Source organism: Asparagus officinalis, chromosome 7 (assembly GCF_001876935.1).
Source record: "Asparagus officinalis chromosome 7, Aspof.V1, whole genome shotgun sequence".
Lineage (NCBI taxonomy): Eukaryota > Viridiplantae > Streptophyta > Magnoliopsida > Asparagales > Asparagaceae > Asparagus > Asparagus officinalis.
Window position 1 is genome coordinate 96,648,192 of NC_033800.1, and position 25,343 is coordinate 96,673,534.

The 25,343-nt window shown below is 39.2% G+C and overlaps 1 protein-coding gene across 1 annotated transcript in view; it reads right to left on the reverse strand.

Moving 5' to 3' along the window:
* Window positions 1-16,552, reverse strand: part of LOC109850197 (protein WVD2-like 3) — a 24,370-nt gene extending 7,818 nt beyond the window's left edge. Inside the window, exons 1-6 of the mRNA XM_020420147.1 lie at window positions 16,509-16,552; window positions 16,271-16,327; window positions 8,928-9,462; window positions 8,628-8,710; window positions 8,437-8,530; window positions 8,272-8,343 (exon numbers count right to left, since the gene is read on the reverse strand). Of these exons, the coding sequence (XP_020275736.1) occupies window positions 8,272-8,343; window positions 8,437-8,530; window positions 8,628-8,710; window positions 8,928-9,462; window positions 16,271-16,327; window positions 16,509-16,531 (864 nt within the window). The 5' untranslated portion in view covers window positions 16,532-16,552. The remainder of the gene's footprint in view (window positions 1-8,271; window positions 8,344-8,436; window positions 8,531-8,627; window positions 8,711-8,927; window positions 9,463-16,270; window positions 16,328-16,508) is intronic.

Sequence of the window (25,343 nt, forward strand, 5' to 3'; positions counted from 1 at the left end):
TAAATGACATAATGGGTATTAAGTGACCGCTCATTTTGTAAAATGATCTGCCATCTCGTAACTATCACACACACATACATACAAAATTTGGTGTTTAGTACCAAGTACACTCATTCCCCTCTCTCTCTCTCACACACACATATAAGTGCAAACATGTGAGTGAATCTAATACCATTGTGGGATTCTAATCATACAGAAATAAGTTATTTTTTCCTCTAAGGAGAGTAATTTGAGCCAAGGTAAAACACATGTCACACATAAAGTTTATAAATAAGATTGGCTACCTCACAAAGATTTTATAGATGTGAAATCCCCGAAAGCTTCATACATAATGCTCTTGTTGAATCCAATCCAATGTTTAATCTTTACACCGGTGATAGACTTTTCTACACCAAATAAATTTGCCATTTTGGTAGCTTTGTTTTGTTTTTGGATTTCTTAGAAATATGTTCCTAAAACCTTTATCTAGAGAAGTCACAACCTCTTACATACTTGTAACTCATGGACTTGGCTATCACAAATAGTCAAAAGTCAAATTAACTTATGACTTTAATATTTTATTAATGTTAAGTAACTCATGATATTATTGATATCGACCACTCAAAGTTTATAAATTTACTTATGTTTGAGTAATCTAATCATTTTCAATAACTAGGTTTAATTAGAGCATGCGATACGAGACTCATTTAGAACCTCTCTCCTTTATAAATTTATCCATACCAACTTAGTTGCAATAATGCGCATCCAAAACTACAATTTTCACTTAGGGCCTATTTAGTTAGTTTCTTAGAAACCAAAAATAAAATAAAATGGGGGCACATGCCCAAAAAAACCCCTGAAATAAGTTTCTTAAACTATAAGTCACATCATCCAATAAGAGGGTGCTGCATCACCCTTCATATTGGTTTCAAGGTAAGAACAAATAGAAAAGAAGGCAAGTGTTATAGGAAATAAATTCCTTCTTATCTGAGAAAAGAATAGCAAAAGCATTTAAGATTTTGGAACAAATAGAAAGTTCTCTGTGCATTATTAATTATCAATTCCGCTGTGTTATTAATATTTACACGAAAAAATAATACACACTTTATTCCCTTTATTTTGTTGTTTGATATGCTAAATTTGCTATGGTTTAATCTATGAATTTTATAGAAATTAGAAATTTATTATGTTAATCTATAAATTTTATGGTTTTTTTATGGAAATTCTGATACCAAATGTTATGGAAAACTCAGCTCTGACACCAAATATTAGAAAAACCACGAAGTAATTTCCACAAAATTCAAAGACTAAACCATAATGAATTTAGAAGAAAAATAAAAGGAATAAAGTGTGTAACATTTTTCCACGATGGTTGTAAGATTGACAAATAATATTGTACTTAAAACTTCCCTTCTGTTCCAAAACCTCAAATTACTTTTGTTAATTCTTTTCTCAAATAAAAAAGAGATAAAGAATAAAAGTATATATAAAGAAAATTGGTAAACTAAAAACTTAATTCTAAGAGAATGCATTTGAGTTTCCAACATAAATCACCTATTTAGTTTGGCCAAAAAGGAAACCTAACCCTTGTAATTACTAGTGAACATTGATCCACCTACCACAAAACCAAAAATTCATTGAATCCTACATTATTAATTCTACATTACACTTAGAGTCAAACCTTCTTCATTTGATCACTTAATTGGGTTTAATATTATCTCATTTAAAGATCAAGTTTTGCTTGTTTTTGACAAAACTCAGAAGTTAATTAATGATGTTCATCAATAATAATTAAAACATTCTTCTACTTGCACAAAATTAATTTTATTAGTTTTTAAATGAATTTATACATATACATAATATTTACAAAGAGACTCAAGCCAAAATAATTATATAAAACTTTATAGGTGCCCGAGAAAGCTTATGATCTTGAGATAACTCTTTAAGTTTCAATCCCATCTAATAGAGTTCTAAACTCTTGATCATGGCGATAACTATATCATTTTGCGACACAAGACCATCCATGTTACAAGAATTAGTAACCTATCGACATGTACATAATACATAATATTTACAAAATAATTTACAAAAAGACTCTTAAACTAAAATAACTTTATAAAACTTTATAGGCGCCCAAGAAACTTTTTATCTTGAGACAACTCTAAGTGTTAATCACGTCCAATAGAGCTCTAAAACTCTAAATCATGGTGATAATTGTATCATTTTGTGACACAGGACCATCCATAGTTGCAAAAGTCAGTAAGTTTTATTGACATGGACACAACTTGGTAGTGTAAAAAGTAAAAAAACATTTATTTATGATCAAAATAAGTTGTTATGAACTTGTCGACCACTTGTTTCTCTTTCAACCAATGCGTGCGAGATGCTCAAATAATGAGCTAGCATATTTCAAATACAATTTTAATATCTCGAAATAATTCTTATGTGTCCCAAGAAACATAGAAGTTTGGTTTTCTTCTACAAATGCCACAAGCCTTCGCTTAAGATTGACACACGTCTTCATGTTGAAATATGACATGTCATAATAATTGCAATCACATGTACTAAACATACAATACTTTTAAAAGAAACTAATATTCTAACGTAGATTATTGAATAGTAAATAATGGTCATCATTATAATATCGACACATAAAATATCATAAAAAAGCAATGTGTCCAAAGTCACAACAATAAATAGAGAAAATACACGGTTGGAGCAAGTATAATTGCTCTCACTAACCAAGTGCATCAAATGACTCAAATAAAGTCATATTATCAATATGCTTGCACTCGGGTGGAGTCCTTTGGTTAAAGGATTTACAATCAAATTATTTATCCCTCTATTTTTTATTAATTCTTTAACTCTCAAGTACTTTATCTCCGTGTGTTTAGACCATGTGATGCTTTTATTTTTTTAGAGAACGATACTACTAGAATATTATCACAATATAACTTGATGGGCCATGCAATGGACTCAACTATAAACAAGGTTTTAAATATCGATTATCGGGGATTTATCGGACGGTCAAAATTCTTATCGTATAGCGAAAATTAGAGATATATCGGGGATAAGTAGTATTTATCGAAGTGATATACTAGCAAATAATAAACAAACATAAGCTTAAAAAATATAATGTTAGTCAAAATGAAATAATAAACAAGCAAATAATAAGATAACATCAAGAATGAAGAACCATCTACACATCTAGATAATTATTGTTTAATCATGAGATTCATAAACTAACTTACTAAGTTGATACTTAGTAGTTATGAGTCATTATCAATCTTCATAAACAAACATAAACTAATCACCAATCAACCAAGTTTCAAAAGCAACAAATAGTTCATAATTTGTAAACATTCAAAGAGCAAATAAAAAAAAACTCCCAAATCCTACTTATCGGCCAATGAAGCTGATATTTAGAGCCTATTTATCGGCTGATAAGTGCCTTTATCGCCGATAACTCGCTGATAAACCTAAAAAAACGATAAGTGATTAAAAATCCTAGTTATCTTAGCGGAAAGCTCCCAAATCTGATAACTCAGTGATAATAATGGATTATCGGCCGATATTTAAAACCATGACTATAAATAACTCGACAATGAGATTTCTTAGCCAAACACCTTAAGTTGTGGCTTCATAACATATTACATACTCAGCTCGCATGGAGAAGAGATCACAAGAGTTTGTTTAACACTTTTCCAAGAAAAAAACCACAAGATCCTTAGATTAAACCACAAAATTCATAAATTAACACTTTTCTAAAATAATTAATTTAGAATTACCATAAAATTCATAGATTAAATCATAATGAATTTAGAATTTCTGTGGAAACTCAAATATGAAAAATCCCAACTTGCTTTCGTTGCCACCAAGCCCTTATAAAAAGAAGGGAAATAAACCCATATTTAATGCTTCTAAGAAAGTTAAAAATAAGAAATTTGAAGTAGGTCAGATTAGCAATGTAGGGGGCCTAATGCCATCATTAAGAAATAGATTAATTGTTTCTTTTGTAGAAAAGAAAGGTCATGAGAAACATGATTATCTCAAATTTAAAGCTTGATTAGAAAAACGTGAGCATAAAGACAAAGGTAACTTCTTGGCTCTTGTTTTATGTGAATCCAATTTGATTGAAGAAGGTAACTTCTTGGCTCTTGTTTTATGTGAATCTAATTTGATTGAAGCATCCTCAAGTTCCTAGTGGCTTGATAGTGGTGCAACTAATCATGTTGCTTTCAATTTAAAGGGACTCGTAAGCAAGAAGAAACCAAATCAGGATGAGTTAAAGCTTGCGGTTGGCAATAATGAAATGGTGAAAGTCGAGTTCGTCGGAGTCCTCTGCTTAAACTTAAATTCAGGCTTTAAGTTTTTGTTAAAGACACTCGATCTCTATATACCATAAAGCTCTAAACTCTACATCATGGTGATAACTGTCATTTTGCGACACAGGTCCATCCATGGTCACAAGAGTATGTGAACCCTATCAATATGAATGAGAATGACACTTAGAGTTGTCTCAAGTTCAAAAGTTTTCTTAGGCCCCTATAAAGTTTTATAAAATTTTATTGGCTTGAAAGTCTTTTTGTAAATATTATGTATATGCATAAAACTATTTTCAAAACTAATGCAAATTACTTTTGTCCAAGTGGGAGAATGTTGTAATTGTTATTGATGGACATTATTAATTAACTTTTGAGTTTTTGTCAAAAACAAGCCAAACATGATATTTAAATGAGACAATAGTAAGTCCAATTAAGTGATCAAATAAAGAAGGTTTGACTCTAAGTGAAAAGTAGGATTATTAATGTAGGCTTTAATGAATATTGGTTTTGTGATAGGTGGACCTATGTTCATTAGTAGTTACTAGGGCTAGGTTTTCCTTTTGGCCAAAAATAAATGAGTTAATTCATATGTTGGAAACTGGTGTACATTCTCTTTGAATGAACTGTTTAACTTACCAATTTCCTTTACATACTTCCATTCTTTATCTCTTTCCTATCCGAGAATAGAATAACAAAAGCATTTGAGGTTTTGGAATAAAAGATAAGTTCTTAGTGCATTATCAATTTGTCAATTCCGTTCTGTTGCTTTCATCAATATGGACACGAAAATAGTACGCAATTTATTTCCTTTATATTGTTGTTCAATATTCTAAATTCATTATCATTTAATCTATGAATTTTATGGAAATTCTTTTGTAGTTTTTCTAAAATTTGGTACACTTTGCTTTGGTTTTCTTAGCTACAAAACAACCCCTCAAAGGATACATATTTAATTGTGAGATCCCTATATCACAATAACATACATATTAATCCTCCTATCAACTAATACTCTATGTAAATTTATGAGATTAGACCTTCATATTCATTGTCAATCCGAAACTTATATGTGCATAAGTTCTGGACCACTCTCCTTTATAAATTAGGTCTCTAATTTAGTTGCAATCTTGCAACAAACTACCATTTTCACACAAAGGATAGAGATTTAATAGCGAGATCCCTATATCACAATAATGTACATATAAGGCATTCTGTCAAAAAATATTCCATATAAGTTTATTGGATTAGACCTCCATAGTCAATGTCAATTCCAAAATGTGTATAAGTTTTGAACTTCTAAATATGTCCTACAAAGGTAAATTAGAATAAGTAAAATCATGACCTTTGATTCCTTTCCACTCAAATTGGACAGGAAAGACATCGTTGTGGTGTGAGGCCTTCATGTCTTGGGCTTCGAACGAGTAAAGAAGGGATCCGGTCCGCTTACTCCTTATTTTTATTTGGGTGGGATCTTGACTGTGTGTCGATATGAATAAGTTGAGGATCTCCATTGACTATACAATGAGATGGAAGGTGTTAACATCACCCCTTTGTAAAAGCTTGTGTCTTGGAGGAAGAGTAGATTTCGGTGATGAAAATTAAAACTTCTTTTCTCACGCGGGTCCATTAGCGAACCCTCTTGTGAGAAGAAAGTAACTCTAAGAAAGAAGTTCCTCTTGGGTGTTGTATTACCCTTTAAGAGGATATTACTCATTGAGGAGTGGTAGCTCTTGGGTGATTAGGAACCCTAGTGAGCAAACGTCGATTAAGAAGTGATAGGTCAATAAGAAAACCCTAATTAAGAGGATGTATGCAACTCAAAGAGCCAAGGAGAGCTCAATGTAGCCCAAGGAGCCCTCTAGAGCAAGAGCAACTCTACTAGAGAAGAGAAGAGCTCAAACCCAAGATAAGAAAATTTGAATAAAAATTTGGAGCCATTTGTTGTGCGCTAAGGGTCTGTATTTATAGAGGAACCATTGTTTACGCAAATTTAAGGATTTATGCGCAATTAGCCTTATGCGGAGGGGAAGTTTACACATGGTTAAATTTACGCGAGCTCTTATGGCAGCTTTTCAAGGTACGAACATCTAACGGATAGTGACACTGTGTCCTTTGCAACAACGTTGGTAGAAATTGTTATTTACGCGGTGTTAATAGTGCCGTATAAATGTTACCATTAGTTACTTTTGAAGCCCTGCGTGATCTTTATGCAGGTATTTTGTCTTGTAGCGTTTTGACGCCTTTGATTTGCAACAGTTTAGTCTACCAGTTCGGCAAAAAGTTTACGCAATGTTAGTTTTACACAGGTTGGTCGCGTAAGCTTAGCACCACATAATTCTTAGCACCACATGAGCTTAGCACTGTGTGATCTTAGCATTGTGTAAACATGCCTTTATCTATATTGAGCTAGTTTTGATCCAATTCTTGCTCCGCATAGGCTCGGGACTTCGTGACTTTGCGTTCTTAGCCCCTTACGGGTCCATGTTGTCATGTTGAACCTTTTGTCCATTTTGGAATGACCATTCTACCCTTCACGGGCCCCTTTGTGATGTTATAGAATACTTGATCAATGGTTTGACATTTTTACCCGTCTACATTGATTAGTTGGTATCAATTTAAGTCATGAGTTGCTTACCATTAAGGAAATAAAATCATAAGTTAATGTGACATTTGGTTATTTGAAATAAATAAATTCATAAGTTACAGGTATGTGCGAGAGCATGATTTTTCTATATAAAGGCGTGGAAACCTATTCCTAAGTAACCCAAAAACAAAATTGAGCTACTAAAATGACAGATTTGTTTGGTGTAAATAGTTCATCACTTTTTTAAAGACTAAAGGCTAAAGGTATAATTGGATTCATCAAGAGCATTGCTATGGGAAGCTTTTGAGGATTTTGTATTTGAGAAACTTTTGTTAGATAACATATCATGTTTATCAAACTCATGTATGCCATGTGTCTTATTTAACTAAAATTATTTTCCCTAATGAAAAGTATAATTTATTCCCGATATGATTAGAATCACCTACAAACTTTCAGCACGATATAGGATAATAATCAACCAAGAGAAGTTACAAGAAATAGCACAATGTGGTACTAAAGTTCTTTTTTTTTTTCGGCATGCATATTCTTCTCATAGTTAAGACCTCCCCTCACCCATGCCCTTTTTTCTTCTAGAAGGTACACTGCTGAGTGTGCCTGAGCACCTAACTCTTACTCTGTCCATGATCTTTGTACGAACTACCAACTACATAGATCCTCTTGTTAATTAGTAATAGCTATAAATAAATTTCCACGCAATTCTTGCTCGGTGCCAAGCTCCTCATGCTAATGTTCTACAATTTAGTTTATCACATAATAATTATTTTATTTTATAAATTACAGTTCTTACATTCAAGAATCAAAAACTGAATTATAATAGAGGACCTATATTATGCTTTCCATTCACATTCTACTCTAGTATATCATTTCCATCTTTTTTCAGTACGCAACTATTTCATTCATTTCCCATGCAGCTGAGCTTTATGATTATACTAGTTTTATGCAAACAACTCTCCAAACATCTATACATGTCAACTAGGTTATCCTCCCTTTTCCTCACAACTAGACACCAAGAAATCAATTCATATGGCCTGTTCTTTTGGAGGATAACCTGTGGCCTATTTTAGTCCAGGCCTGATGCCAACAGGCTCTGCCTTATACTCTACCAAACGGAACATTCTAATCAAGAACCTAAACTTTTGAGTGAAGCCCACATCTGTACAATTAGCTTTCCCTTCAGGCTCACTAGGTTCTAGTAATCATATAATATCCAAGTACACTGACATGTACTCCACTCACTCTCATCTTCTAGAATATACTATGAGAAATTAGGAAGAAAAATCAGCAAAAGCTAGATAAACTTAAAACAATTCTGGTATTAATGATATGCTACCTATCTGAAGAACTAGCAGGCGGAGAGGAACATACCTTACTCCTAGCTTCAGATTGCATCTTCTCTGCCTCCAAAGCCTTTTGCTTCTGTTCTAATTTAGCATAGAACTAGAACAACATATGGATATAAATAAAATCAATAAAGAAATGTTCTTTTCAAGTGGCAAAAAACCTCGTAAAAGAAATTGAAATAGAGCTTACCTCTTTCCGCTTCACAGCACGCTCACCACATTTAAAAACAGGGGCAGTTGCCAACGTCGTCCTAGCTTTATGAGATCTTAGAGAAGCTGCAATTCTATGTATCATTCAGGAAAACTTGATATCCATTTATTTTATTAGAAGATAAAAATAATGAAAGTTGTAAAACCAAAACAGAGAAGCAGTCAGGATACGAAACAGGAGAGCAAGGATCCTCATCCGTGTTTGTTCCATTATCAGATTGTAAAGGCTTCCTAACTTTATGGTTTGGGATTCCCTGTAATGACTAGTGCAAAGTACCATGATCAGTACGAATTGTAGCATCTAAAAGTTTGAAATAGTTTTAAAACTCAATATGTTTAAACTGTACTTATAATATCTCTCTAGTGCAGATAACTGAAATTTGGTTTGATCAGCAATATATGATTGGACGGTATTTACAAGAGAGATGAAGCGTACACAAGGAGGGGAAGAGGGATAAGAAGAAAAAACACCTTAGATTTCTTTGGTGTGTCAGTTACTTGAATAATTTTCATTTTAGCAGGCTTGTTTCCATTTGAAGCAGAAGCTGCAGAAGGCTGGTAACCAGCTGAAGCACGTCGTTCAGTAGCAGGAGGAAATGGGTGAGAAGCAGTGTGATGAGTCCTTACTGTTGTATCAGATCTGTGTACAGATTTAATGGGGGAATCTGACTCTTCATAATTGGTTGGATCCTGACCTTTGGGATTCAAGTCCTTTGCAATCAATGCATCTTGATGGGCAGGAAATACTTCTACTGGAGAGGTGAGAATGCATTCCTTTACGTCAGACTCCTTTGATTCTTTCCATTCTTTTGATTCCTTTGTTTCACTAGCCTTGCCAAAAATCCTAGGACCCCAAAGGTCTTTTCTAGCTCCACCAGATTCATCGACTGAAGGAGATTTAGAATGGAGACCATGGACTTGATTGGAGGTGCCATTTTCTGTAGATATCACTGCAGAGTCTGATTGTTTATCAATAGGTATATTTATAACTTCTGTTCCCATAGGCCTACAGGAAGCGAAAGAGATATATCATGTTGCCTCCTTATGATGTACTAAGTTGGCAGATCAGAAGGAAATAATGTATGACCTTTGGAGTATGAGGAAGAAAAAGGAAAGTTCACAGAAAGAACTAAAATACAGAACAGAGATTGGTCTACAGGAATGATATTTCATATTTCAAATGTTTCATTAAGATGAAATCATAAAAATGAGTGTAGTTTGGGGTTCCTACAGGCAGATTGAAACTTTTTCCTCATGACAAAATAGGTCGAATCGTGACAGATATAGGAATATGCACAAATAGATGCATGCATGCATGCATCCTTCCATCCATCCATCCATATATACATAAATACTTGCATAAGTATGTATACGCACATAGCATGCACATAGCATGCACATATTTGAGCATGTTTTAAGTACATGCATGTATATTATGTACATAAACTTATATTATGTATACCCACATGGCATGCACATATTTGAGCATGTTTTAAGCACATGCATGTATATTATGTACATAAACTTATATTATGTATACCCACATGTGAAAGAAACATCTGATACTGTAAGGTTAGATGGCCTGATAAAACTCCACAGGAGTCAAAATAAAGCTAAGGTATTAAAACAAAATTCTTCTTCTCATAAAGATGGATTATATATAAAAGCAACTAGAAACATGCATCATTATCCATCCAGATCAAATTAGAAATTAATAAGCGGCACATGAAACTAAAAGAAGATTCAAGTTTTGCTATGTGTATGTGCATGCGATCCTACTCACATTGATAAATTAAACTGAGCCGATTATTTTGGAGTAAACTGAAGCAAGAAAAAAGTAATATCTGTTTAGTTCTGTTATGTGTGTATGTGCATGCAATCATGCTTACATTGATAAATTAAATTGAGCCTACTGTTTTGAGGTAAACTGAAATAAAAAAGAAATTAAGAAAAAAGTGATTTGTTTTCATTACTTTCTCCAAAATTTTGAAGATTACAGAAATGCCGCTTTTTTGTCATGAACTTCATGCTAAAGTGTCAGAAGGTACAAAGATATTGCCTCGTTACATTTTCACATTTTATATTCCAGCCACCATCTCCTACTGTAAAATCCAAAGTAATTTTATGTCAAAAAAGTGATATAAGTTTCTATTCTCAAAGACGAAATCTTCAACTGACAACAAGATTATTAGTAACTACAGATATCCATTCAGTGAGCAACAGGAGTCGTCAAACTTATAGGATCATTAGTTCAACAAGTTTGCAACATCCGGGATACAAAATGAGTTGTAGACTGGGATACCCAATTGATAACATCTTAGTAATTCTATATAAGGATTTGACATTTTTTTAAGCTGCAGGATTTAAATAATGAAGTAGAACATCCTCCTGACCTTGATTTTTTGCATCCGTACATATGAGAAGATATGTATATGTATATGTAAGTGCAGATGCATGCTGCATGTTCATACACGTGTATTTAATACATCAGCGCTTAATCATCATCATCATCATCCACCTCCCTCTTCTAAACCTTTCAGCCATGATTAGTAGACTAGACATGAGTACCATGTCTATACGAGGTGTCAGACATGGCGATCATCAAAAATCCAGTTTCAGGATCACTGCTATTTATTTGTGTTTTGTCTGGATAATGTATATCCAACTATATACAAATGCATCCGTGAAGTTATCCATACGCAAACATCATAATTTCAGTAAATTTATATACAAAATGATAATCTTTTGTCGAGAAAAGGTACCATCTCATATATGATATATATGACCTTTGAGGTAAATACCATTTCAGACAATTGCAAATGTTAAATGCAGATGGATGCGTGTGTTTAGGTCTCTCGAATATACTAATCTCTTAGTCTTACTAGAGAAGTATCCTTATGTATCATTAGCCTTTTTTATCAAAATGAGATGAACTTTCAAACCGAACTCCATACTAGGAGGCTTTTTAACCAAACTCTCAATAATCCTATTCTAGCGTAATAATAAGTTAATGACATCAACCCTCGCTAAATTATGAGCCCAATGCCACATTAAGAAGGCTTCATGAGACTTTTGGGACTATCCTAAGACCAGTTGTTAGCCACTTACTATCAAAGGACCCTAGCCCTACACCAAAACTCCAAAGTTGTCGTTTGAGGGTTATAAGTTTATATTCTAACATGCCCCCGCAAGTTGAGGACCCTTTTGGGCAAAGAGTGGACTCACGCAATGGTTCATTTTTTTTTTCAAAAATATCTGCTTATAAATTTGTGGCCAACAATCGAACCCGGGTTTCTTTGGTGTGGAGGAGAACTTGGAAAAAACAGTTTTTTGGTCATAAGTCGACTCATGCACAAGCATAAGTCGACTTATGGTAAGTCGACTTATGTTTGTGTCGTAAGTCGACTTACGATCTACTCTGGATTGTTAATTTTGGGCTCTGGCAAGTCGACTTATCAGGTCTGATAAGTCGACTTATGATCTCTTCTCCAGTTGTCGTTTTTCGCTCTGCCAAGTCGACTTATGCAGACTGATAAGTCGACTTACGACGGGTTTTTTGGAAAGTTCGGGTTCCTATTTGCAGTCTGTTTGGGTTTCTGTTTTGGTATAAATACCAATACGATTTGAGGGTTTTGTAGGAGCGTTTTGGGGGATTTTGAGCACAAAAAGAAAGATCTTTCTGAGCTATTTGTTAGGGTTATTGGTTGAGAGGTTGAGAGATTTGTTGGTGAGATTAGTTGGTTCGTTTGAGCGATTTGTAATCTCAATTTGTACTCTCCTTCTCTATTAGTGGAAACCCTCCCCCTTCTTGCCCCGTGAACGTAGGCAATTGCCGAACCACGTTAAAATTGGTGTTTGATTTGTGCATTGATATTTGGTTGTTTTTGGCCTTCTTGGATCGGCGTTTGTTTTGGTTCCTCAGTGCCGCCGTCAGCACAACAAGTGGTATCAGAGCTCGGGCTACGCTTGGGCTATTTGGAGGAGTAGATCGCTTTGGAAGTTCATCTAGGGCTTCGTTTGGTGATAAAGGTGGGATCTTTTTGGTAAAAATCTCGTCTTTTTCAGTTTGGATCTATTTCTCGTTTGTTTCCGCATTGGTTTGGTGGTGCTTTGAGGATTATGGCCGAGAAAGAAGGAGTTGTGGGCAGTACTTCCGACGTGAAGACCGTCCAAAGCTTGAATATCCACTCAATGAAGATTGACGTTGAAAAGTTCAATGACACAAACAATTTTGGACTTTGGCGATGCGAAGTCATGGATGCGCTCAACGCGCAAAATTTGGAAGATACGTTGGAGTTGATCGGGAAACCGGACAATATTGATGAGAAGGTTTGGAAAAAGATGAATCGAACGGCGTGTGGTGTGATTAGGTCTTGTCTCACTCAAGATCTAAAGTATGATGTGATCAATGAGCCTTCTGCAAAGAAGATTTAGGAGATCCTTGAGAGCAAGTATTTGACCAAGAGTGTGGAGAATCGCTTGCATTTGAAGAGGAGGCTTTATCGCTTCCAGTTGAAGAAAGGAACCTCCATTGGTGATCACATGAACCACTACACGAAGCTTCTTTCGGATTTGGCGAATGTAGATGTGGTGATTAAAGATGAGGACAAGGCGTTGTTGTTGTTGAGTTCCTTGCCCGACGAGGAATATGAGACCTTCGTTCTTACTCTTATTAATGGGAATACATCTCTTTCGTATAGTGAGGTCATCGCTGTACTTGTGAATTATCAGCTTCGAAAGAAGGATAAGAAGACTTCGATTGAGCCGATAGCAGGGGCGTTGGTCGCAAGAGCAAAGGGTCCAAACCGTAGTGGGAGGTCACAGTCTAGAGGGGCACATCTTGAAGTTCGTAAGAATCAGTGTGCCTTTTGCAAAGAGGATGGACATTGGAAAGCCGAATGCCCAAAGTTAGTTGATCGAACCGGAAAGAATAAGGGAAAAGCTATTCAAGCTTCAGAGGCGAATGTTGTCAAGGTAAATGGCAACGATTCAGATTCGGATTCTTCGGGCTACTCGTTATCTACACTGCCGTCAGTTTGTGTTGCCTACTCTACAGAGTGGATGTTGGATTCGGGGGCTACATACCACATTTGTCCTAGGAGGGATTGGTTCTCCAGCTTTTAGGAGTTGGAAAGAGGGGATTTCGTGCTCATGGGGAATGATCACAAATGCTCTATTGGTGGTATCGGTACCGTTCGGATCAGGATGAGTGACGGGGTGATTCGGGAGTTGGTTGGAGTGAGGTTCGTTCCTCAGTTGAAGAAGAACATCATTTCACTTGGAGCTTTGGAGGCAGCAAGCTATAGGGTGACCTTGGTGGATGCACGCTTGAAGGTTACATTTGGGTCCACGATTGTGATGAAGGGCGTCAGAAGGAGAAATTTATATTATTTGCACGGAAGCACGGTGATTGATAAGGAGATGACGACTTCATCAGATTCGGCTAGACTGTGGCATTGTTTGGTGCTGGGGTATATGATTGGTAATGCCGTACATTGGTTGTTGAGGAGTGATATGACTTGCAGATTGAAGTCCTGTGAGCACATTGGGATGAGCAAGACCGTGGTGGAGTTTGGCACTCCTATCCATCGAGCAAGGGGTCTTTTAGGAGGTGTTCAGTCAGGCATTTGGGGGCCTTCCAAGGAGGCATCATTGGGAGGTAATCGTATCTTGGTTTCCGCAGTTGATGATTGTTCTAGGCATTATTGGGTCGCGACCAGTTTTCGTTGGTGTAAAGTCCTAGAAGTCAACAGCAATTGGAAGAAGTGTATTGGCAGAAAGGTAACTCGTTGTTCTAGATTTGGTAGGGGTCCTTTCTTGCGTTGTGCTGAGCTCATGGCAACTTGAAACACTTCATTGATGTGGAGACTTTGGGGCGACGAGATGAGATGACAGTTTCGATGGGTCGTTCCTTTCTGGAGGAGGATCGGCGTTGGTTGTCGAGCATTGGTTCTGGAGCTTCGACATATTTGGGTCATCTTAGTCACAGGTCGCCGACTGCTGCATTAGGAGTTATTGGATCTGGTGGAGCTGCTTCAGATTTTGGGTTGCGTCGGATATTTGGATACCCAACATTTGGTCACATCGAGGATGTAAGATTTGATCTGATTGCGCGTTTGGGGTTCGGAGGCTCAGTTGATTATTGTTTGGGAGCTTCTGATTTTGTTTTGAGCAGGTATGTCACTTTTGACTCTCGGCAGGTGGAGAGTGTTGATCAGGTCGTTTGGATATCGCAGCAGGTGGAGAGTGATGCTACTCCACGTTGGGTGGAGATTACTCCACGTACTCCACATCATACTGCGTCATTTGGATTCCAGCTGAGGTGACACAGGTTGGGGATCATTTGATTTCGGATGCAGATGATGGATTGGTTTTGGATTCGGTTGCAGCTGGTAGACATGATTTGGATACGACCATTGGTTCACCTCATATGGAGGTGTTTGATTTGTATCAGTTTGGGGCCGCTATCAGTTGCAGATCCGTCGGCGATATTAGGGAAGAGTTACGTACTTTTCTATTTGTTTGAGGGCCTTTGGAGACCGTTTGGGTGAACTACGTGAAGGCTTGATTCCTTGGGTTGAGGGCCTTTGGAGACCGTTTGGGTGAACTACGTGAAGGCTTGATTCCTTGGGCAAGAGGATACGTATGCAGTCTTTATGATGCAGCCGATTTGGTGAGCGACATCGACATTTGGGGTGAGTGTTCGCACTCCCATTTGGGTCTCAACACGTGAGGCATTTGTTTGGTTAGTGTCGGCTCAGTTTTGGGAAAACTTCGCCGAGGTGGAGAATTGTAGAGGAGAACTTGGAAAAAGCAGTTTTTTGGTCATAAGTCGACTCATGCACAGGCATAAGTCGACTTATGGTAAGTCGACTTATGTTTGTGTCGTAAGTCGACTTACGATCTGCTCTGGATTGTTGATTTTGGGTTCTGGCAAGTCGACTTATCAGGTCTGATAAGTCGACTTATGATCTCTTCTTCAGTTGTCGTTTTTCGCTCTGCCAAGTCGACTTATGCAGACTGATAAGTCGACTTACGACGGATTTTTTGGAAAGTTCAGGTTCCTATTTGCAGTCTGTTTGGGTTTCTGTTTTGGTATAAATACCAATACGATTTGAGGGTTTTGTAGGAGCGTTTTGGGGGATTTTGAGCATAAAAAGAGAGATCTTTCTGAGCTATTTGTTAGGGTTATTGGTTGAGAGGTTGAGAGATTTGTTGGTGAGATTAGTTGGTTCGTTTGAGCGATTTGTAATCTCAATTTGTACTCTCCTTCTCTATTAGTGGAAACCCTCCCCCTTCTTGCCCCGTGGACGTAGGTAATTGCCGAACCACGTTAAAATTGGTGTTTGGTTTGTGCATTGATATTTGGTTGTTTTTGGCCTTCTTGTATCGGCGTTTGTTTTGGTTCCTCGGCGCCGCCGTCAGCACAACATTTGGTACCATTTCAAAGGATCTTGCCACTACACCAAAACTCCAAAGCTGTGGGTTGAGGGTTATAAGTTTACATTCTAACACTTACCAACCCCCACTCCTATTTGGTACCAAAATACATGTCCAGTTAAAGCATGCGCAAGAGATGAGCTTCATAAGATTTGACAAGTCAAAATTAAGCTCACGCATATTCTCAAAAAAATTTAAACTCATGCAACCAACCAAGGAGCAATCATGTAACTGCAATCATCCAATAGGCATTGTCCCCATCGGGTATAGATTTGATCATAACAAACAAAAATGAAAAGAAATATTATCATTAGCCGAACAAGAAACCAAAATTAAAAAATTAAGCATAGAAATGAGATTGAATTGCATGGCACCTCGCCTTTAGAACGAATTCCTTCCCACCGTCCCAATTCACTCTATTACTGAAGAAGCTGAAAAATGGTTGGAGCGCAAAATTATTTTCATATGTTTCGAAATACATCCTTCAATTACAAAATCAATCAAATAGAAGACACGAAATTTTTTTATCAAATAATAATCAGAATAAAAAAGGAAAATTCTTGCCAGTAAAGAAATCATTTCACAATTTAGCAACAAAATCTCCAAAAATACCTAATTTTTATCAAATTGAACATGGAAAAGGAGATTAGTTTGAAGGAAATGGGGAAATTTTCTTACTATTTTTTTTTTTCGAAACCGCGACCGATTTTGAAGGATTTACGAGGCTCGACAATCTCGCTCCAGCAGGGGTACTTATAGCTGGCCTCCACATAACGGCCGTTAAGTGACGGCCGAAATATTTGCAAGGTAATAAAAGCGGGGTCCAGTCGTCACGTTTTCTATACGTCGTCGGACGCTGTATTACGCGTCGGAGCGAGTGAACGTGGCATCGAGTATTTCGAGCTATCCATTTATTAGCTGTTTCATTTTTATTTTATTATAGGGTTCTCTCCCATATTTACCGCCTCACATCATTTAGAAAAATTCTTAGATGCTCCAAGACGATCGTAAATTCCATCAAAACACCCCCATCACGTGAGGTGTTGTGACAAGGCAAGAGGAGCATTAAATATGATCACTGCCCCCTTCTCTCCAATCCTCCGGTTCAGAGCGCCCTAACCGTGTTGGGGGGCATTCTGATAAAACCTGGACTCCTCTATGACCATCATGTGGCATACACCACAACAATCGGAGTATGTCTTGTAGCACAAAAAATTTATTTAAATTCATGATCTTAATATTTACATGTGATTTGCACCACATGGCTGACTCTTATCAATTGGTTACTTAGATATTCATATTTAAATCTTTGATTTAAATCCATCAGATCTTTAAAATCAATATTTAGTCCCTGAAATCCTACAAATTACATTGAACAAGTTAAGCTGTTAATAATTTTTCCAATCGATTATAGTTGAATTAGTGCTTAGTCAAGGATAGTAAATGATAGAACCCTTTGGCGGTCAACCTATCTAAACTCACTTCCCTACCTTCCTTTTGCCTAACTTATCAGATTGGTATTGGCTCCGGCAACAATAAGGTATAAAAAGTAACCTCATTTAGCCAAGAAGACATACATGATCGCAACGACGAGATTTAAGCAGCAAATTAATAGTTTTTTTTGAATTTACACCCTTCAAATCTCCTATATTTAAAATGTTACCCCTAAATCTTGATTTTTTTTCTCCAAAAATAAATCTCTATCCTGATCAATATATCATGCCTCTCCCTCTCCCCTCTCCTCCTCTCCCACCTCATTTCCTCCCCCTTCACTCCCTCACCTCTTACACCATCACTCAATCTCCCTTCGCTGTTCCCTTCTTCACCCCTCCTTTAACTTCTTCTCCAAGGTTGACAGTTCACACAAGAGTCGATAAAAATTGTATTACGGCGGTATGACGATGTCAAGGTCATGACTGAACTTGAAGATAGCAATATGAAATATTAAAGTGGAGGAGAATGATGGAAGAGAGAAGGATGAAGGAGAACAAGTGGTGAGAGCTAGTGTTGGAGGTTGTGATAATGCGTGAGGCGAAACATAATCAACGACCATGTGAGGGAGGTGTTGGAAATGGGTGTAGATCCATACCTGTCAGCGGTGAAATCAAGGAGAGCTTCAGGCGAGTCGAACAGGCAAGGGCGATGTTCTGCTGGTGAGTTCGAAGTCGACGCGAGATCCATGCGGGATCTTACAGGCGGAATTCAAAGAGGCTGATGGCGAGCTCGAGATCTCACATGCAGGCGATTTCGCGAAGTGCTGCAGGCGAGGTCTACTGCAGGCGAGATCACGCGTCGGGGGCGAGCTCGAAATTTCGCCTCCCCTTGTCTTCACCTGCTACGGACGTGGAGGTGAAGGGGATTCGCCTGCGGCTGTTGGGAAACAGCTGGACACATCTGTTCTGGCCCCTAGGGTTCTCCTATAAAAGGAGAACTGTGCACGAGAAGAAACTTGAGAAGAATCTCAGAGCAATTTTTTGAGAGTTGGGTGGCGGCGTTCTTTTCGAGCTCCTTCTTCTCCTCCCCGATCTTTTGAGCACGAGATTTCAAGTGAAATCTCGGTTATTAAAGAGAGTTCCTGTAGCAGATTTATTGAGCAGAGAGGAGATTTCCAAGTTGGAAAATCTCAGCGCCTTTTGTTTGAACAACAGATAGTTTTCTGTTGGTTCCTTCTTGAGAGATCTCAAGTTTGAGATCTGCTCTTTACAAGCTTTGTAATCTTCTTTAATATAAAGAAAATTATTTGTGTGGCTCCTGAGGACGTAGGCAAGTTGCTGAATCTCGTTAAAAACTCGGTGTTATCTGCTCTTGTATTTTTTGATTTGTTGTGATTTCTTTTTTCTATTACTTAATACAAGATCCAGTAGGATAAATTCCACAGAACGGGTGTCAGAGCGTATCTGATATATTTTCCTAACAACTGGTATCAGAGCCCTTGTTCATATCTGTGTGTGTAAGAAATTACAGAAGAAGGCAAATCAAAAATTAAGAAGTTTGACGAATCAGACTTCGCCTACTGGAAGTCACAGATAGAGGACTATCTGTACCAGAAGGATCTTTTCCGTCCGTTGATGGGTAAAGCAAGAGGAAATAAGAAAGAAGAATCCGACGAGGACTGGGAAATATTGGATCGAAAAGCCCTGGGGCAGGTCCGATTAGCCCTCGCAAAATCTGTAGCACACAATATATTAAAGGAGAAGACGACGGTAGGACTTATGGAAGCGCTCGTAACGATGTACGAGCAATCATCAGCTGCAAATAAGGTGCATCTCATCAAGACGCTATTCAATCTCAAGATGACAGAAGGATGTTCCTTTATGATGCATCTCAGCGAGTTCAACATGATTGTTGATCAACTTATCTCAGTCGACATCAAGTTTGATGACGAAGTACAGGCCCTATTAATACTATCGCAGTTGACGGATAGTTGGGCAGGTTGTGTGACCGCAATCAGCAACTCGACGGGGAAGAAGAAGTTAAAGCTGAAGGAGGTGGTAGCTATAATTCTATCCGAGGAGGTTAGAAGAAAATCGAATGAATCAAAATGTTCAGGTTCAGCCCTAAGTCTCGAGCAGAGAGGCAGAAGCCATAATAGGGGGAACCAAAACAGGAGTCGATCAAAGTCGAAAAAGAAGAGGTCGAACTCGAAGGTGAGACCTATCAAGGGGAAATGTTGGAACTGTGGGCAGGAGGGACACATGTTTTCTACCTGTAAAGCACCAAAGAAAAATGAGCAGGAGGCTTATATTGTGCAAGATGCATTGATTCTCGCTATGGATAGCGATTGCGATTCATAGGTCATTGATTCGGGAGCCTCTTTTCACGCCACTACTAATAGAAGGCTATTTCAGAACTATGTAGCAGGGGACTTTGGAAAAATATACTTGGGAGATAATGAACACTGTAGTGTCATTGGAAGAGACGACGTGCAAATACAGTTGAAGGGCTCCAAGTGATCTCTGAAGAACGTCAGACACGTACCGAAGTTGAAGAGGAATCTTATTTCGGTTGGCCAACTTAGAACAGAAGGCTATGTTACAATATTCACCGGAGATTCGTGAAAAATCTCCAATGGTACAATGGTGGTTGCCCGAGGCAACAAGATCGGTACCCTCTACCTAACTTCACACGCGAGTAAAACCCTCGTGATTGCTGCAGGCAATGAGAGTGCAGATCTGTGGCACAATAGGCTGGGACACATGAGTGAGAAGGGTATGAAGATTCTACACTCATAAGGAAAGCTAACCGGCATCGATTCGGTGGAAGTCAGTGTTTGTGAAGACTGCATCTTCGGGAAGTAGAAGAGAGTTAGTTTTCTGAAGGGTGGAAGACTACCTAAAGCTCACAAGCTAGAGCTTGTTCATACAGATGTATGGTGTCCAGCTAGTGTGTCTTCTCTTGGCGGGTCAGCATACTACATCACCTTTATCGACGATCACTCGAGGAAGATGTGGGTATACTTCATGAAGCACAAGTCAGAAGTGTTTAACATTTTCAAGAAGTGGAAAGCCATGGTGGAGAATGAGACAGATCTAAAAGTGAAGTGTCTGAGATCAGAAAACGGTGGAGAATATGAACTGGAGGAGTTCAAAAAGTTCTGTGCTCTGAACGAAATTTGTTTGGAGAGGACTACTCCAAGAACGCCGCAACAGAATGGTGTAGCAGAAAGAATAAACAGAACGCTGACAGAGCGTGCCAGGAGCATAATGCGTCTACATGCAGGTCTGCCTAAAAATTTTTGGGCGGATACAGTGCATACAGCAGCGTACCTGATATATCACGGGCCATCAGTTCCATTAAACTTTGGGATTCCGGAAGAGGTTTGGGGTGGTAAGAAGGTTAATCTCTCACACTTGAGAGTCTTTGGGTGCGTGGCATATGTCCACATCAGTGACCATGTCAGAGACAAGCTAGAAGCTAAATCACTAAAGTGTACAATATTCATTGGATATTGTATTGATGAGTTCGTGTATCATCTTTGGGATGAGAAGAACAGGAAGATAATCAGGAGCCGAGACACCATATTCAATGAAGAAGTGATGTACAAGGACATGGACAATGCCAAGACGAATCAAAACAGTAGGAGCAACACTACGGATGCGGACGCATCCGAGTACATGGATTTGGAAGAACTTCCAGATAGGGGAGACAACGTTAATTCTGACCGTAGAACGGAGGAGACTCAAGGTGCAGAACCGACTACCCAGGGCAAGGAGCTTAGGAGGTTATCTAGGGTACCCAAACCGAATCCCAGGTATCTCTCGTCACTAGACTACCTACTTTTGACAGATAGCGGAGAACCAGAATGCTATGAGGAGGCTATGCAAGTGAGCAAATCTCAGCAGTGGGAGCATGCAATGCAAGAAGAGATGGATTCTCTTCACTCGAACGAGACATGGGAGTTAGCCCAGCTACCTGTACAGAAAAAGGCCTTACATAACTAGTGGGTTTACCGAGTCAAGCAGGAGAGTGATGGAAGGAAGAGATACAAGGCCAGATTAGTCGTGAAGGGGTTCCAATAGTGGGAAGGAGTGGATTATACGGAGATATTTTCCCCCGTTGTGAAGCTCACAACCATCAGGGTGATGTTGAGCTTGATAGCTGCTGAAAATCTCTACCTTGAGCAGTTAGATGTGAAGACTGCCTTTCTTTATGGCGACTTAGATGAAGAAATCTACATGAAGCAACTTGTTGGCTTCATTGAGGAAGGAAATGAAGAGATGGTGTGTAGGCTCAAGAAGAGCTTATATGGATTGAAACAGGCTCCACGACAGTGGTATAAGAAGTTTGATAACTTCATGCAGAGCAACGGCTATTGCAGATGCAATTCAGATCATTGTTATTACTTCAAGAGGTTCGGGACCAGCTATATTGTGTTATTATTGTATGTTGATTACATGTTAGTTGCAGGACCGTGTTTACAGGAGATAAACAAGCTGAAGAAGCAGTTAGCAAAGGAATTTGCCATGAAGGATCTGGATGCAGCGAAATAGATTCTTGGGATGCAGATCAGCCGAGATGCGGCTGAGGGGACGCTGGAGTTGAGTCAGTCTGAATACATTGAGAGAGTACTTCAGAGATTCAACATGCAGAATGCTAAGGTCGTTAGCACGTCCCTTGGAAGCCAGTTCAAGTTGTCTGGTGAACAATCACCCAAGACTGATGCAGAGAAGGAGCACATGAGGAAGGTGCTGTATTCATCAGCCATTGGTAGTCTTATGTACGTAATGTTTTGCACGAGGCCGGATATTTCCCATGCAGTGGGAGTTGTGAGAATGTTTGTAAGCAACCCAGGAAAGCAACATTGGAAGGCCGTGAAGTGGATATTACGATATCTGAGAGGGACTACAAATATGTCACTATGTTTCAGGAGAAAAGAGCTGGTACTGCAGGGATACGTGGATGTAGATTTTGCCGGTGATCATGATACGAGGCGAAGCACCACGAGGTATATTTATACCTTAGGGTCGACAACAGTGAGCTAGGTCTCATGTTTGCAGAAGATTGTGACGTTGTCCACAACTGAGGCAGAGTATGTCGCAGTGACCGAGGCGAGCAAGGAGATGATTTGGTTAAGAGTTGGGTCTGAAGCGGGGGAACGAAGTTCTTTATTGTGATAGCCAGAGTGCTATACACCTTGCCAAGAACTCAGTGTTTCATGCCAGAACGAAGCACATCGAGTTACGTTACCACTTCATACGCTCGATGATTGAGGACGGGAAGTTACAATTGGAAAAGATTTTGGAGAGCCAAAATCCTGCAGATATGCTGACTAAGGCAGTCACCATTCAGAAACTGGAGTTGTGCGCAACTTCAGTTGGCCTTCATATGTGAGAGATGAGGGCGGAGACACACAGGAGAAGATGCTTGTAAAGAGAGCTTGCTGACGACGGTTTGATCTCCAAGTGGGAGATTGTTAGAAATGGGTGCAGATCCATACCTGTTAGCGGCAAAATCAAGGCGAGCTTCAGGCGAGTCGAACAAGCGAGGGCGATGTTCTGCTAGCGAGTTTGAAGTCGATGTGAGATCTAGGAGGGATCTTGCAGGCAAAATTCGAAGGGGCTAATGGCGAGCTCAAGATCTCACGTGCAGGTGATTTCGTAAAGTGCTGCAGGCGAGGTCTACTGCAGGCGAGATCGAAATTTTGCCTCCCCCTGTCTTTGCCTGCTACGGACGTGGAGGTGAAGGGGATTCGCCTACGGCTGTTGGGAAACAGCTGGACACAGCTGTTCTGGCCCCTAGGGTTCTCCTATAAAAGGAGAACTGTGCATGAGAAGAAACGTGAGAAGAATCTCAGAGCGATTTTTTGAGAGCTGGGTGGCGGCGTTCTTTTCGAACTCCTTCGTCTCCTCCTCGATCTTTTGAGCATGAGATTTCAAGTGAAATCTCGGTTATTAAAGAGAGTTCCTGTAGCAGATTTATTGAGGAGAGAGGAGATTTTCAAGTTGGAAAATCTCAGCGCCTTTTGTTTGAACAACAGATAGTTTTCTGTTGGTTCCTTCTTGAGAGATCTCAAGTTTGAGATCTACTCTTTACAAGCTTTGTAATCTTCTTTAATATAAAGGAAATTATTTGTGTGGCTCCCGAGGACGTAGGCAAGTTGCCGAACCTCGTTAAAAACTCGGTGTTCTCTGCTCTTGTATTTTTTTTATTTGTTGTGATTTCTTTTTTCCATTGCTTAACACAAGATCCTGTAGGGCAAATTCCGCAGAATAGATGTCAGAGCGTATCTGATATATTTCCCCAACAGGAGGGGGGGAGATGGAGCAGATGTGGGAGGTAAAGTGGGGAGCAGAGGGAAGGGGACGTGGCGGTGGAAGGGGAGAGGGAGTTGGAGGGGGAAGATAAGGGGGAGGAGATGAGGTGGGGGGAGAGATGTTAGATTTTTTTTTCCAAAAAATCAAGATTTTAGGGTAATTTTATAAATATAGGATATGTGAGGGATATTTATGCAAAAAAACCTTAACTTTTTGGGTCTCCTTTTTGGGTCTAGCTCCTTTTTAGGTCTCCTCAAAATGATGAGACCTTCCTTTATATCAGTCCCAGCCTAGGGCTCGGTCCCTGTCAGTTCCAAGATTGAAGCATCACCACCTCGAAGATCCTGCCTAGCCACCGCATGTGATAGCGCATCCTCTCCCACAACAATTTTAATGGGAGGAACTTGAGAAGGTTTGGAGCCGAAACCTCACTAGTTTATCCTGGTGCAGCCTTAGCCTACTCCGACTCTATCTCAGCTGCCTCATCCAAGGCAAGAGGCTCCTGAGCGTTGCCTTCTGCCAGACGATGTTGCTTAGAAACCATCTTCTTTGACCTCTTTCTTTTCTCAAACCTCTCGTCTTGAGCTGTAGATAAACTTGAGCCCTTGAGTCAGGCTATAATCTCGGCTGCTCTCTGTTGAATAGCCTGATGCTCGTCTTCTCTCAACTTAGGTCAAAAATGCTTTTTAGGCCCTATAATGGGGCCCACTTAGGCATCTAAAGAGTCCCCATCCAAAGCCAGAAGGATAGCTCGGGCTAAGTCCATCTCCGAAGCAGGGGCAAGAGGAATGCTAGCTACTCAAAGAATGGTGTTGTCAAAAAGGTTCTTGCTACGGTGAGACCCCTTGTAGGTTTGGATCTTTTCCAATCCGAACCTCTCAATCTTCAAAGCTTTGTTGCCTTCAGAACGTCCTCCTTGATCTTCGGCCGTGACAAGCAGGTCATGATATGGCTGGCTTCGAAAACAAGGAAGATCTTCTCCCTCCACTTCTTATTCATGTCATGGATATTAGAAACCAGGAAATAAACCACCAACCGTCTATGGATAAAAGCGACCCACTCTTGCTGGACTTGATGCAGACTCATGTGGCCCAAAATCCCCATTGTTGGCTCAACATGGACATGTTGCAGATAATAAGGAAGCTGACAAGAAGAGCGATCAAGTTTGGCTTTAGTTGTGCAAGTGAAACCCCCAAGGTCTCGAACACTTGCCGAAGAAATAGATGAAGTGGCAATCGAAGCCTATAATCCAAGTGAGGGACGTACACTGGCTTCATATCGCTATCATGGTGATAAACAACCTAATCTCTTAGAGGAGCCAACAAAGTAAAACCTTGGGTATGTCGTAGTCCTTAGCAATCTGTTCGAGGCGAGATTTGGTCTCTGTCGATGGGAACCTCCTCAACAAGTCAATATGACCCTCGTTATGAGAGGCGAAGGGTTGAACACTGGACGCCATAGTAATAGCCGAAGAAGATGATTGGATAGTTGGTCGAGGACTTTTTGGAAAAGAATTCTCGCCGACGAAGTGCAGATGGATTTAGGGTTTATAAGGTGAGTTATGAGAGGCGAAGGGTTGAACACTGGACGCCATAGTAATAGCCGAAGAAGATGATTGGATAGTTGGTCGAGGACTTTTTGGAAAAGAATTCTCGCCGACGAAGTGCAGATGGATTTAGGGTTTATAAGGTGA